The sequence below is a fragment of the Zonotrichia leucophrys genome, chromosome 23, assembly GCF_028769735.1.
Source record: "Zonotrichia leucophrys gambelii isolate GWCS_2022_RI chromosome 23, RI_Zleu_2.0, whole genome shotgun sequence".
Taxonomy (NCBI): Eukaryota; Metazoa; Chordata; class Aves; order Passeriformes; family Passerellidae; genus Zonotrichia; species Zonotrichia leucophrys.
Window position 1 is genome coordinate 5,287,784 of NC_088192.1, and position 12,818 is coordinate 5,300,601.

At 62.3% G+C, this 12,818-nt stretch overlaps 1 protein-coding gene across 1 annotated transcript in view; it reads left to right on the plus strand.

Annotated features, from left to right (window-relative positions):
- The first annotated feature begins 2,539 nt into the window (after window positions 1-2,539).
- Window positions 2,540-12,818, plus strand: part of FOXO6 (forkhead box O6) — a 42,841-nt gene continuing 32,562 nt past the window's right edge. The window contains exon 1 of the mRNA XM_064731489.1: window positions 2,540-3,955. Coding sequence (XP_064587559.1) covers window positions 3,533-3,955 — 423 coding nt within the window. The 5' untranslated portion in view covers window positions 2,540-3,532. The remainder of the gene's footprint in view (window positions 3,956-12,818) is intronic.

Sequence of the window (12,818 nt, forward strand, 5' to 3'; positions counted from 1 at the left end):
CAACCTGTCACCTTCTTTCACCTTGGGGAACCCCTCTGCTCCAGCCCCACATCGCTCCTGGATGAGCCACCCTGGCTCTCCTGTCCCCACAGGTTCAACACCCCAGGCATCCCCTGGCGTGAGGGGATCCCACCACCCTTTCCCATCACAGTCAGGGTCCCTCTGGATGCTGGGCTGGGGTCTCTGACCCTTCAGCACCAGGGGCTGGAGTGGTGTCTCCCCATGGGGCTGGTGGAGCCCACTCACATCCCCCTGATGTGCTGCAGTGCTGGTGTGTGGCTGTGAGGAATCCCCTTTCCTCCTTCCCACCTCATTTTGCTCTCTCCTTTTGGAGGTTTTCATCTTCTAATTTTAATTATTTTTCTCCTTGCCCTCTCTCCATCCCTGCCTGGAGGGGCTGCACAGGTGGGGAAACTGAGGCAGCAGGTGAGCCAGAGCAGCTTTGGGAGCTGCTAAAGCTCCAGGGTGAGCTGGCAGCGTGGGCAGGGACCTCCCCAAGGCTGAGGAGGCTGAGGGTGAGGGCAGGGAGAGGCACCTGCTGCAGGAAAAGTGCAGTGGGAGGAATGGAGCAGCACCGGGAGGGAGAGACAGCCACGGGAAGGGCTCTGCAGCCTGGGACCCTCTGCTTGGCTCTGCTGGGCTGGGAAAACAAGGCTGGGAGAGAGTGAGAAATGTGGGAGGGTTTTGACTAAGAAAGGCAAGACTGAGGGAAAAAACATCCCCGGCTCCAAGTGGGCAAAAGGCTGCGGAGAGAGAGGAGGGAACGGCGCCCTGGGGCACAGGAAGGAGGTCATGGGTGTGCGAAGCACAGCCAGGGAATTTGGGATGGATCCCTGGAGAAACGCTCTGGGGAGGAGGGAGGCGCAGGGCAGCACTCGGGATCAGGGGATTTTGGGGTCAGGTCTGTCCTGAGGGCTGCTCTGGTGCCAGCCTGGCTGAGCTTCCCCGGGGCAGGGACACCAGGAGCGGTGGGGCTTGGTCACAGGTCCCCAGGTGCCGGGCAGGGGTCAGGGGACACAGCCCCCTCCCCAAGCCCCCGCTGCTGGATGTGCCCCCAGGGCCAGCTGGAGCTGTCACTGTCACTGTGGGTTGTGAAACAGAGCACTTGTCAAGTCCCGCCTGTATATTGTATTATATTTATTACATTATATTCTATCTATTAGATTATATTCTACTTTATTATATTATTAGAGCTGTCAGGCCGAGCACTTCCAGGCTGGAAGCATCAGCTCCTTGAGCTGCTTGGGTAACCTCAGGCCGTCCCTTTGGGCCAGGAATGGGGCTGCAGGAACAGGATTGCGCTGTGACTGTGTCGTGAAAGAGCTGTCACAGGAACAACTGGTGGCACAGGGGGTGACAAAGAGCAGGAGGATGCGGGGAACGCAGTGACAGTGTTCCCCGGAATGGCTGCTGGGCAGGGACAGGGCAGAGCGAGCAGCGTGGAGGGTACCGGAGGTGCTGGGGAAGGGACAAAGGCGGGGACACAGCGCAGACAGTTCTGTCCCTAGTGCGTGCAGTGTGTCCCCAGGGGATGGCGAGGAGGGGGATGCTGGGGTAGATGCAGGGGGCGGGGGTCAGGCGGGTGTCCCCAGTGGGTGCACGACGAAGGGTCTGCACCCTCGGGGTTGCCGGGCTGTGTGCGGATGGAGGAAACAGCGCTGTGCTGTCGGTCCAGGCCAGGGGGGTCCGGTCCCTCGGTCGCTGTATGCCGGGGGGGACAGCACCGGGAAGGCACCCGGCTGATGGGCCGCGGGCAGGAGAGGCCCGAGGAGACCGGGATCGGAATCGTGGTCAGGATTGGGATCGGGATTGGGATCGGGGTCGGGATTGGGATTGGGATCGGGACTGGGATCGGGATTGGGATCGGGACTAGGATCGGGACTGGGATCGGGATTGGGATCGGGACTGGAATCGGTATTGGGGTCGGGATCGGGGTCGGGATTGGGATTGAGGTCGGGATCGGGGTCGAGATTCGGATCGGGATTGGGATCGGGATCCGGGTCGGGATGGCTCCCGGGATCGGGATTGGAATCGGGATCGGGACTGGGATCAGGATCGGGATCGGGATCGCCCCCAGTGTAGGCGGGGGCGTGTCCCCTGGAGGGGCGTGGCTTCACGGCCGTGGGCGGGGCCCACTCGGGGTCTCCCCGACAGCGCTGCGGGGGCGTGGCCGAGGCGGCGGGGGCGTGTCCCGTAGTAAAGGGGCGTGTCCCGCCGCGAGGCCGCGTTGCCCGGGGTGACGCTCGGATGCAGCCGGCACCCGTGACGTCACCAGCGGGGCGGGGCCTCTCCCCCCATTCATCCCCCCCGCGCGCGGAGCGTCCCGCCGGCGCCCATCCAATCAGCGGGCGGGGGGGCGTGGCCGCCGAGCACCTCCAGCCAATGAGGCGGCGGCGGCGGCCCGGGGCAACAATGGGGGGCGCCCGGGGCGCACGTGGGGCCGCGGCGGGGCCGGGCGGGGGCCGCGGCCCGGGCCGGGCGGGGGCAGCGCGGTGCCGGGGCTCTCCGCTCCGCTCCGTCCCGCCCCGCCGCTGCCCCGCCAGCCGCGGGGGCACTCCCCTCCCCCGCCCTTCCCCCGCCCCTCCGGGCCCTCCCCCTGTGTCACGGCGGCGCCCGCATTCGGGAACGGGCACGGCGGAGGGAGGGAAGGAGGGAGCAAGCGAGCGAGCCGAGGAGAGAACGAGCGAGCGAGCCGCGGCCGCCCCAGCATGTGGCCCGCCCGCGCCGTGGCGGCAGCGCGGCGGCGGCGGCGGCGGCGGGCAGGTGCGCGGCCGCTGAAGCGGAGCGGGGGGGCGTAGGGGCGGGAGCCGCCCGCCGCCGCCCTCGCCGGCGCTGTCAGGTGCGTGCCGCCCGCCAGCATGGCTCCGCCGCGCCGCCGGACCTAGCGTCTGGCCGCCCGCGGGAGACTGCGCCCGCCGCAACGAGGGCTCCCCTCTATCTTCGTCCCGCTTCTCCCCGCTTAGCTGCCCCGCCGCCCGGCCCCGGAGCCCGCCGGTCCCCGGCCGAGGATGCCGCCCGCCGCCGCTCGCTCCGGTTCATCTGTTGCTGCCTGACCGCGCCGCCAGCCCGATGGATGCGGCCGCCCCCGCGCCCTGCCCGCCCGCAGCCGCCCCGCTGGCTACTGAGCCGGGAACCACTCCGGAGCTCCGCGGCTTCTAAAAACCAAACCATAACCAAATCCGAACCAAAAAACACCCCCCAGCTTCGGGCCGGACTGGAGAGGCGGCCGAGGAGCATGCAGCGTGTGCCCCGGCTCGGCGCTCCCGGCGCGGCGCCGGGCACAGCCGCCTCCTAAAGCCGCCGGAGCCGGGGCTCCCCCGGACTTGGGGCTCCCCCCGCCAGGACCCGCGCACCCAGCGCCTCCTCCTTCCCTTCTCCCCTCCAGCCGGGCAGGGAGCCCGCCTTCGCACTCCTCTCCCTCTCGAGATTTTGGGTTTTTTGTTGTGTGTTTTGGTGTTTTTTTTTTTTTTTTTTGGGTGGAAACCGCCCGTAACTCCGGGGGGAGCTGTGGGGTGGCAGCGGGGAGGCGACCATGGAAGAAAAGCTCCAGGCGCATCAGGTGGAGATCGACCCGGATTTCGAGCCGCAGAGCCGTCCCCGCTCCTGCACTTGGCCTCTCCCCCACCCCGACTTGGAGGAGGAAGATGGGGGCGCGGGGGGAACCCCGGCGCTGGCGGCCGGCGGGGACGGAGCGGAGAACGCGGCGGCGCCGGTGGAGCGCAGAGCGGCCGCCGCTCCCCCGCCGCCCCACGGCGCGGATGTGGGGCAGCTCCGCAAGGCCAAGACCTCCCGGCGCAACGCCTGGGGCAACCTCTCCTACGCCGACCTCATCACCAAAGCCATCGAGAGCTCGCCGGAGAAGCGCCTCACCCTCTCGCAGATCTACGACTGGATGGTGCGATACGTCCCCTACTTTAAGGATAAAGGAGACAGCAACAGCTCGGCCGGCTGGAAGGTACCTGACCCCCTGACCCCATCCCCTGCGCAACTTTGCCCTCTCTCCCGGAGCTGTGTCCCGGAGCTTGGAGGGTTCTCCCGGGGCAGCCGGAGCTTGGTCTGGCGGGGAGGTTTGGGGGGATCCCCGCCGTCCTCGCAGTTGGCGAGATAAGGGCTCGGTTAAGTTTGGGGAGAGCTGGCGTTTCGTGATGTCGTGTTTTGGAGCCGGCGTGAGCTTGTCCCTGTGTCACCCGCGGGTCTCAGCCGGGCTGGGGGTCGGAGCGGTGCCGCTGTCCCCCGGCAGGTTGGGGAGGGGGACAGCGATAGGCAGCGGGGTCGCGGGTGAGCCAGCACTGGGTACAGCGAGTGCCAGTCCCAAGTAGGGGGGTACAGGGGGTGATAGCCCCAAGGACGGGGGTACACTGAGTGATAGCCCCAAATATGGGGTGGTACAGAGGGTGATAACTCGAATTACGAGGGTACAGTGGGTGCCAGCCCCAGGTACGGGGGTTCAGTGGGCGATAGCCGCAAGAACAGGGGTACGGTGGGTGGTAACCCCAATTACGTGGGTACACAGGGTGATAACCCCAAGTACGGGGTACAGTGGGTGATAACCGGGGTACAGCAGGTGATAACCCCAAGTAGGGGAGTACAGTGGATGTTAACCCCAAATACGGGGTACAGTGAGTGATAGCCACAAGTACGGGGGTACACTGGGTGATAACCGGGGTACAGTGGATGATAACCCAAATACGGGGGTACGGCGGGTGATAACCGTGGTACAGTGAGTGATAACCAGGGTACAGTGGGTGATAACCCCGCGGCCGCAGCTCTCCGGGTCCCGGCGTGCCGGTGGCGTGGCCGGCAGGGCAGCCGGAGGGCGGGCTGTCCCCAAACAGCTGTCCCCAAACAAACAGCTGTCCCCAGCCTGGCTGTCACCCGGGGCGTCCCCGCTGGCTCAGCCCCCGCCTTCCCCGCGGCCGCGTCCCCCTCCCCGGGGGCAAGGCTGGCAGCGCAGGGTCCCCGCGGCATTCCAGGCTGGCATTCCAGGCTGGCATTCCCCGGCTCTGCGCTCGCCTGACACTGTGGGCTCGTTAGGATTCCCTGGCGCAGGCAGCGTTCCCCGCTCCGTCGCTGTGAGTGGGGATCCGGAGCTGGGTCTGGGGTCACCCCTGTCCCTCTGCTGGGCTCTGCACTGAAAGGAGAAAGAGATCGGCTGTGTCCAGATGGTGTCAGTAAAAAGGAGCCGGTTCCTCTAAGTCCTCCCCTAAGCCCTGTCACCTCCAGGGTGATTAGTGTGTTACCGGGCTCCGGGGCTGCCACACCAGCCTGTGGCCCTGGCACGCGTGTCCTGGCTCTGCTGGGGACACCCAGATCCAGCCCACTGGGTGCAGACCGGGCTCTTTTGGGGCAGGAAGGCTGGATCATGTGGCTGCTGTTATGTGGAGGCTGGCACCCACTCCTGGTGGTGGGCTGGGGGCAGCTGGTGTCCCCCCGGTGCAGGAAGGGCGTCAGGGCTGTGGAGGTGGCAGGAGGTGATGATGCCTGTGTGGGGCCTCTCCAACCCCCACTTGGGGTGAGACCTGGGGAAAAAGGATCTGCCAGGGCTTGCACACCATGGGGACATGCACTGGTGGGGTCTGGAGATGTGTCAGGGGGCTGAGATGAGGAGTGAAGGGATTCCCAGGCTGTCACACGTGTCACTGGGGGTTTCATGTTGTGAAGAGTGGAGGACAGGCTCAGAGTCCAGGATCATTTTCAGGGGCTGCCTGCTCACCTGGGCACCCCATCATGGGGTTCTCTCTCCTTTCCTGGCCCATCTCGGGCTTGGAGCTCTTCTGCTGTGGCTCTGCCTGGGCTGTGAGCAGGTGCCTCTGCTGCCTGGCTGCTTCCCTCCTGGAGCCTGCCTTGCCTCCTGCTTTGATTTGAACCTCCCAGCTGGGCTGAGGAGTGTCCCCTGAAGTGCCCTGGGGTGCCCAGGAGCCTCTCCTGGTGCTGCAAGTGGGGCTGGCACTGCGGGGGCTGGCAGCAGCCTGAGTGAGAACCAGAGACCCCCTTTGCGTGGTGGTTTCGTCAGACACCAGCATGTCAGGGGTTAAACACCTTCCCCCCAGCCTGTGGTCCCTCCTGGCTGTCCCCTGCCCTGTCCCCCTCCTCTGTGTCCCCTCCCCAGGGCACTGGGCAGTTTTCCCTGTGGCCCCAGGCATGGCAGAGGTTCAGCTTTTCATTGCCAGAGTCGGAGAGAGGTTGCACTGCTTCTTTGGCTGCTTCCTTCAGAGCCTGTTGGTGCTGGGCAGAGCAGGATGGTGGGGTCTGGGAGCCCAACATGCCCATGGGCATCGGCTGTGCTGCTGCTCTGGCAGGGCTCTGCAGGATCATGGAGTACTTTGGGTCAGAAGGGACCTTAAAGAGCATCTCACCCCAGCAGGGACACCTTCCACTAGACCAGGCTGCCCAGAGTTGTGTTCAACCCGACCTTGAGCACTTCAAATCCCACTCTTGACTTCTCCAAACCCTCTCTGGGGAGACCTTCACAGGGAGACCCCTCCCTGCATGCAGCTGGCAGTGGGGATACTGTGTCCATCAGGAATGTGTGTCCCAGGCTGGTGTTGTCTCTAGAAAGGGAAGGCTGTTGGCAGGAGTTGCATTTTTGGGGTCAGGCCTCTCCTTCCCCGCCAGGCTGTGCATTGCATTACATGGTTTCATAAAATCACAGAATCTTGGAATGGTTTGGGTTGGAAGGGACCCTAAATCTCATCTCCTTCCACCCCCTGCCATGCCAACTTCCACTATCCCAGGGTGCTCCAAGCCCCATTCCATCTGGCCTTGGGCACTTCCAGAGATCCAGGGGCAGCCCCATCACTCCTGGTGAGGCAAACTGAGGGACAGAACCCAAACACCTCATCCATGACCAGCACCAGGACCCGTCTGGGTTTGCTGGAGAGCACAGTGGGGATGCTCTGGCTGCTGATTCTTGGGAATTGCATCCCCCAGGGCTGAGCTGGCTTGTTGGGCTTGTGCACCAGGAGCTGCTGCTGCTGCTGCTTCCCAATGCAGGGCAGCGGGTGCCCGCTGACTGACAGTTCTGCTTAATTAGGGAGTTGTTATTTTATCAATTCCAAAGCGCTTGAAGTTTTCTGCTCCAGCTCACGCTTTCCTCTTGTTAATGGGAAACCAACACCCTCCGTCAGAAAGGCAGCGGCGCTGATGCATTTTAAAGGGTTCTGCTTGCTCCGCTTTGACATCCAAAATATAACAATCAAGCCATCAGCTGGTGGATGCCTGTTTGATGCGGCTCTGACAGTGCTGAAAACCTTAATTTCCCAGCCTTCCTTCCCTCCTCCTCCTCCTCCTCATTTATATTGCGGGGTCGGTGACGTCGGGCCGGGGCTGCCATGCAGAGACACCCCCCTGCCAAGTGCCACCGTGCTCCTGGACTGGAATTAATTAGGCAGAAAAAGGTGTGGGAATGGTGTGTGGGTTTTAGTGTGGTCAGGGTTCTCATTGCTGCTCATGGGTTTGGGGGTTTGGGGTGTCAGGCTGTGTCCCCTCGTTTATATTTTGCAGGGTCGGTGGTGTGGCAGCCATGCCTGGCATGGGGGTCATGACTGCCATACAAAGACACTCCCCTGCCAAGTGCCACTGTCCTCCTGCAGGGCAGGACAGGAATTTATTAGGCAGAAGAAGGTGTGGGAATGGTGTGTGAGTTTTAGTGTGGTCAGAGGTGTCATTGCTGCTCGGGGATTTGGGGTGCCAGGCTGTGCCCCTCCCTGCTGCACTGACCCCCTGAGCTATGGGCAAGGGGAAGGTCCAGCTGGGCACCCCGAGGATCCTTCCAGGCAGCAGCTCCTGGCTCTGTGGCTCTCTCAGTGGTGCCCTTCCCCTCTTGGATGGGGACAGTGCCTCTGGAGCCCTGCCCAGTGTGGCTGGAGAGGCTCCAAGCCAGCGCCTGGGAGCGATGGGGATGGCTCTGCCCTCACCGGGGCGTGGGTGCTGCCCCTGGGGGTGGCACAGCACTGAGGGGGCAGCCACGGGGAGGGTGGGGTGCCCTGGTTCTGGGGTGACCTGGCTCTGGGCGTGCACCCAGGCTGGCTCCCGTTTGTGCTGGGTTAGCGGTGCGGGCAGTGCCAGGCTCGGGGTGGGCACAGCCCGGGGCTGAGTGTGGGCTGGCAGCTCAGGGCTCCCCTTGGGCACTTTGGCTGGGCTCAGCTCGGCCATGGATCCCATCCTGGCCTTATAAGGAGATTTTTCCAGCAGCACAGAGAGCCTGATGCTCCCCTTGGGCTGCCCTGGGCTGGGAGAGCCCTGTCAGGAGCTGCTGGTTCCTTCCCCTCGGGGAGCCCCTCTGCCCCAGCCCCACAGTGCTCCTGGATGAGCCAGTTGGGCTGCGAGCAGAGGGGCTGGGAGAGCCCCAGGACCATTCAGGGTTGGGGGAGCTGCTGTTTCTTCCACCTTGGGGAACCCCTCAGCTCCCCAGGATAACCCACCCTGGCTCTGCTGTCCCCACAGGTGCAATACCTTGGTGTGAGGAGACCCCTCCCCACCTTTTCCCATCACAGGCAGGGTCCCTCTGCATGCTGGGCTGGGGTCTCTGACCCTTCAGTACCACTGGAGTGGGGTCTCCCCTCAGGGATGGTGGAGCCCACTCACATCCCCCTGATGTGCTGCAGTGCTGGTGTGGCTGTGAGGAATCCCTTTCCTCCTTCCCACCTCATTTTGCTCTCTCCTTTTGGAGGTTTTCATCTTCTAATTTTATTTTTTTTTCTTCCTTTTCCCTCTCTCCCTTCTTATGGAATCGCTTCTCATGCAGCGCTAACTGCTGAAGTAACACAAACCTGCTAAATGGTCCGGCTTTATGATGGCATAAAAATGATACTACAGAAGCGAGTGGGGCTTTATTAAACCCCAGGGAAAGGCTCCAAATGAACAGCTTGCTCTGCTCTTAGCTTCCCCCCTCCCTGCACTTCCCCCTTTATTTTTAATAACCACTGGAATATAAACTACAGTTAAGATCCTGTGGACTAGAAGAGCGCTTGCAGCCTGGCATTCTCACCATCCTGGATCCCTGTGTGCATCCCTCCCTCTGTTTCCTGCTGCTGGGGTTGGAGGAGGATCAGCATTCTGGGCTAGAAAATGGATTTTATAATTAAAAAGCCTTGTAAATATTTTTTAGGGAGGCTGTGGGTTGGGCCAGGTGTGCTTTGGGGGCTCCTTGGCCAGGCTTCCCATCCTAGTGGGACCCTCATTGGAATGCTGCTGGCAGTGGGACGTCTTAAGGAGTGGGGTTGGGCACCTGTCACCTTGTAAATATTGTAAATATTTTTTTGGGAGGCTGTGGGTTGGGCCAGGTGTGTTTTGGGGGTTCCTTGGCCAGGCTTCCCATCCTAGTGGGACCCTCATTGGAATGCTGCTGGCAGTAGGAGGAGGTCCTTGGGGCTGAAGGAGTGGGGTTGGACCCCTGTCACCTCTGGTCCTTGCAGGGAATTTATAGGAAAGGGATGAATGTCCCCTCCCCGTGCATCAACAGGGTCTGGGCATGGATGGATCCCCATCCCTGGGGTTCATCCCAGGCCTCACAGCCGCCGTGTCCTTGTCCATGGGGATGCTCTGGAGCTGGCTCGGGGTCTCCCCTCACTGTGTCCCCTCCCTGTGGTGACACAGCTGCCCCCTGCCCCTGCACCCACCTCGGTGGGCTCCCTGCTCCCTGCTCAGGTTACTTTTAATTATCCTGGCACTGCAGGCTCCCAGGGAAGGTGCCTGATTAGTGCCGAGGTGAAAGGCACTTTGGGTTACGGAAGGACACGCGGAGGCTCGCCTGTCTGCCGCTGAGGCTCATTTTGGACAGCATCTGTTCATTATTATGTGGTGCCTTGGCCGGGTGCCAGCCAGGGGAACTGAAAGCCCCAGCACAAAGCTCGCTTTCACCCGCTGCAGGGAGCAGGAGGAGGAGGAGGAGGAGGCACCCGGCGCTGGGCGGGGAGCCCGGGGACCCCCAAGGCAGGCGGGGATGCTCCAGCATCCCAGGGCATCCCAGGCTCTGTCTGCTGGGGGGTGTCACAGAATCACCATCAGACTGGTCTGGGCTTGAGGATCATCTTGTTCCAACCCCTTACATGAGCAGGGATGACTTCCACCAGGAGATGTCCACCCCTGGGGCTGGTGCTGGCCTGTGGGTGGGTGTCAGCAGCAGAATGGGGGTGGTACTGGTGTACTGGTGTCCCCTTTGTCATTCGTCCCCTCCCCAGGACCCCCGTGCCTCTCTGTGCATCCCTCCATGCCCAGCAGGGCTGGGGTGGGGTGTCCCTTGGGCTTTTCCCCTTTGTGCACGCTGAGCCATGGCTGCAGCAGTGATGCAGCCCCTGGGGCCTGTAGGGCTGAGGGGGTTTCCCAGGATGTGGCACTGGCATGGCTCTACCTGCATCCCTGGGTGCTGCCAGACCCCTCCTGTGGGGCTGGGCAGATCCCAGGGGGGCATGGCAGCCATGCTGCCTGGCACCTGCAGCCTCCCTGGGCACCTGCAGCCTCCCTGGGCACGTGTCCCCTCGTGTGTCCCCTCGTATGTCCCCTCATGTGTTCTTATGTGTGTTCCCTGTGTTCCCTTATGTGTTCTCTTGTGTGTGTTCCCTCATGTGTTCCTCTTGTGTTCCCTTGCGTGTTCTTATGTGTATTCTTATGTGTGTTCCTCCTGTGTTCTTCCTGTGTTCCCTCCTGTGTTGCCTGTCTTCCCTCATGTGTTCCTCTTGTGTTCCCATGTGTTCCCTGTCTCTCCTTGTGTGTTCCCTCGCGTGTTCCTCTGTGTGTTCCCTCTTCCCTTGTTTCCATGTGTGTTTCCATGTGTGTTTCCATGTGTGTTTCCATGTGTGTGCTCTCGTGTGTGCTCTCGTGTGTTCTCTCGTGTTCCCTTGTGTGTTCCTGTGTGTGTTCCCTGTGTTCCCTCATGTTCCCTCGTGTTTTCCTCGTGTGTTCCCTCACATGTTCCTCTGTGTGTTCCCTCTTCCCTTGTGTGTTGCTATGTGTGTTCCCTGTATTTCCATGTGTGTTTTCATGTGTATTCCTCGTGTGTCCCTCATGTGTTCCTCATGTGCCCCTCATGTATTCCCTGGTGTTCCTCTTGTGTTCCCTCTTGCGTTCCCTTGTGTGTTCCCTATCTTCCCTTGTGTGTTCCCTCACGTGTTCTCTCACATGTTCCCTCATGTGTTCCTGTGTGTGTTCCCTCTGTCCCCTCGTGTATTCCCTCTTCCCTCGCGTGTTCCCTCTCATGTTCACTGTGTCCCCTTGCATGTCCCTGTTTCTGTGCCCAGGCTGTGCCAGTCTCCCCACACTCACTCAGCCCACGCCCTGCCGCAGGCTGTCTCAGGTGTGCCAGGGCAGCACGGGAGGGATCCTCCAACCCCTGGTGACCGCTGCACCTCCCTCCTGGCACCGTGGGCTGGTGGCAGTGTCCCCTGTCCTTGGGGACCTTGGGGACAGCATGTCTTGGAGACACAGGGCGTCTTTGGGGTGCAGGCACTGCGGCATTTGAAGGCTGGGTGTGGGTGCAATGGGGGTGACCCAACCACCTTTAATTTACTTGGGATGGGGGGAAAAGCGCCCCATGGACTCAAAACCACCCCAAACACCCCCAAAAATGAGAGAGGCAGTGTGAGGGAGGAGAGGCAAGGCAGGGGAGGGCTGTTGGCAGGCGGCTGGCACGGTGCCAGCGCGGGGACGCTCCAGAGCAGACATGCCAGGCTGTAATTGCAGACAGGCTCATTTCGAGAGACGAGACGGTTATTTTTAACTCGCGTTAAGGTAATGCACTGATCTCCTGCCTGTGGGTTCAAAAGTTCACCCCACCTCTGCCCAAAAATCCCCCTTTGCTCGCCTGCCCCACTCTGGTCAGGCTGTGAGTGACCCCTGGGATGCCCGTCCTGGTGCCCACAGCCCCTCACCCGGGCACTGCCCACGGCCTCGCCCTGCTCCGTGTCTCCCAGGGAGTCTGGCTCAAATCCTGTGGCACTGGGAGGAGGCTGCAGCCAGGCCAGCCCTGGGGTGTGGAGGAGACGGGCATTCCTGGGGCTGTGCCAGCTCTGTGCCCAGCCCTGGCGCTGCTGGGGCCCCCAGGGGATGGGTGCTGTGTGCCAGGGTGCCAGGTCCTGCTGGGGGCTCAAAGGGAAAGCCTTGCCCTGCCCTCAGTGGTGGCACTGCCCACGTTCCAGGTCCCCAAGCACTTTCCAGCCCTGCCACATGCACTGGTGACTGTGCTGCCCCAGGCAGTGCTGGCATCTCCTCCAGACTGGCAGGAGTGGTGGGGCAATGGGGGGTGAGAGGATGTGGGCTCCCCCTCCTCATCCTCACTGGGTGCCCACAGGAGGGCTGAGCCTGCAGGGCACCCCCTGGCTGGGGCAGCCCATGAGCCTGATGCCCTCAGTGCCATTCATTGGTGTGGCCACCTCAGCCTGGCTTTTTCCTTAAAGCACATTGCACAGTGCCAGGAGGGCATTTGGGGCACCTTAAAGCACATTGCACAGTGCCAGGAGGGCATTTGGGGCCTTAAAGCACATTGCACAGTGCCAGGAGGGCATTTGGGGCACCTTTCCCACCCTAGGACAGGGTGCCAGGCTGGGCAGCCTGCAGATGAGCCTGGCACCTGCTCCCCCACCCTCTGCCCAAAATAAAAGGCAAAACAGAGCAGAAACGCCCCGAAATGTGTCAGGTTTGGGCTTGTCCTGGCTGTGATGAATCCTTTCCCCCGGCGGGGATGTGGCTCTGGTGTGTCCAGCCCCTGTCCCCAAACGCCCTCTGGCCCTGCCTGGTGGCGTCAGCGCTGTGCCAGACTTGTCCCCGGGAACTCCCTGCGTGCCTGGGATGGCTTTTGTCCCCGGCTGTCACATGGCCGGGGC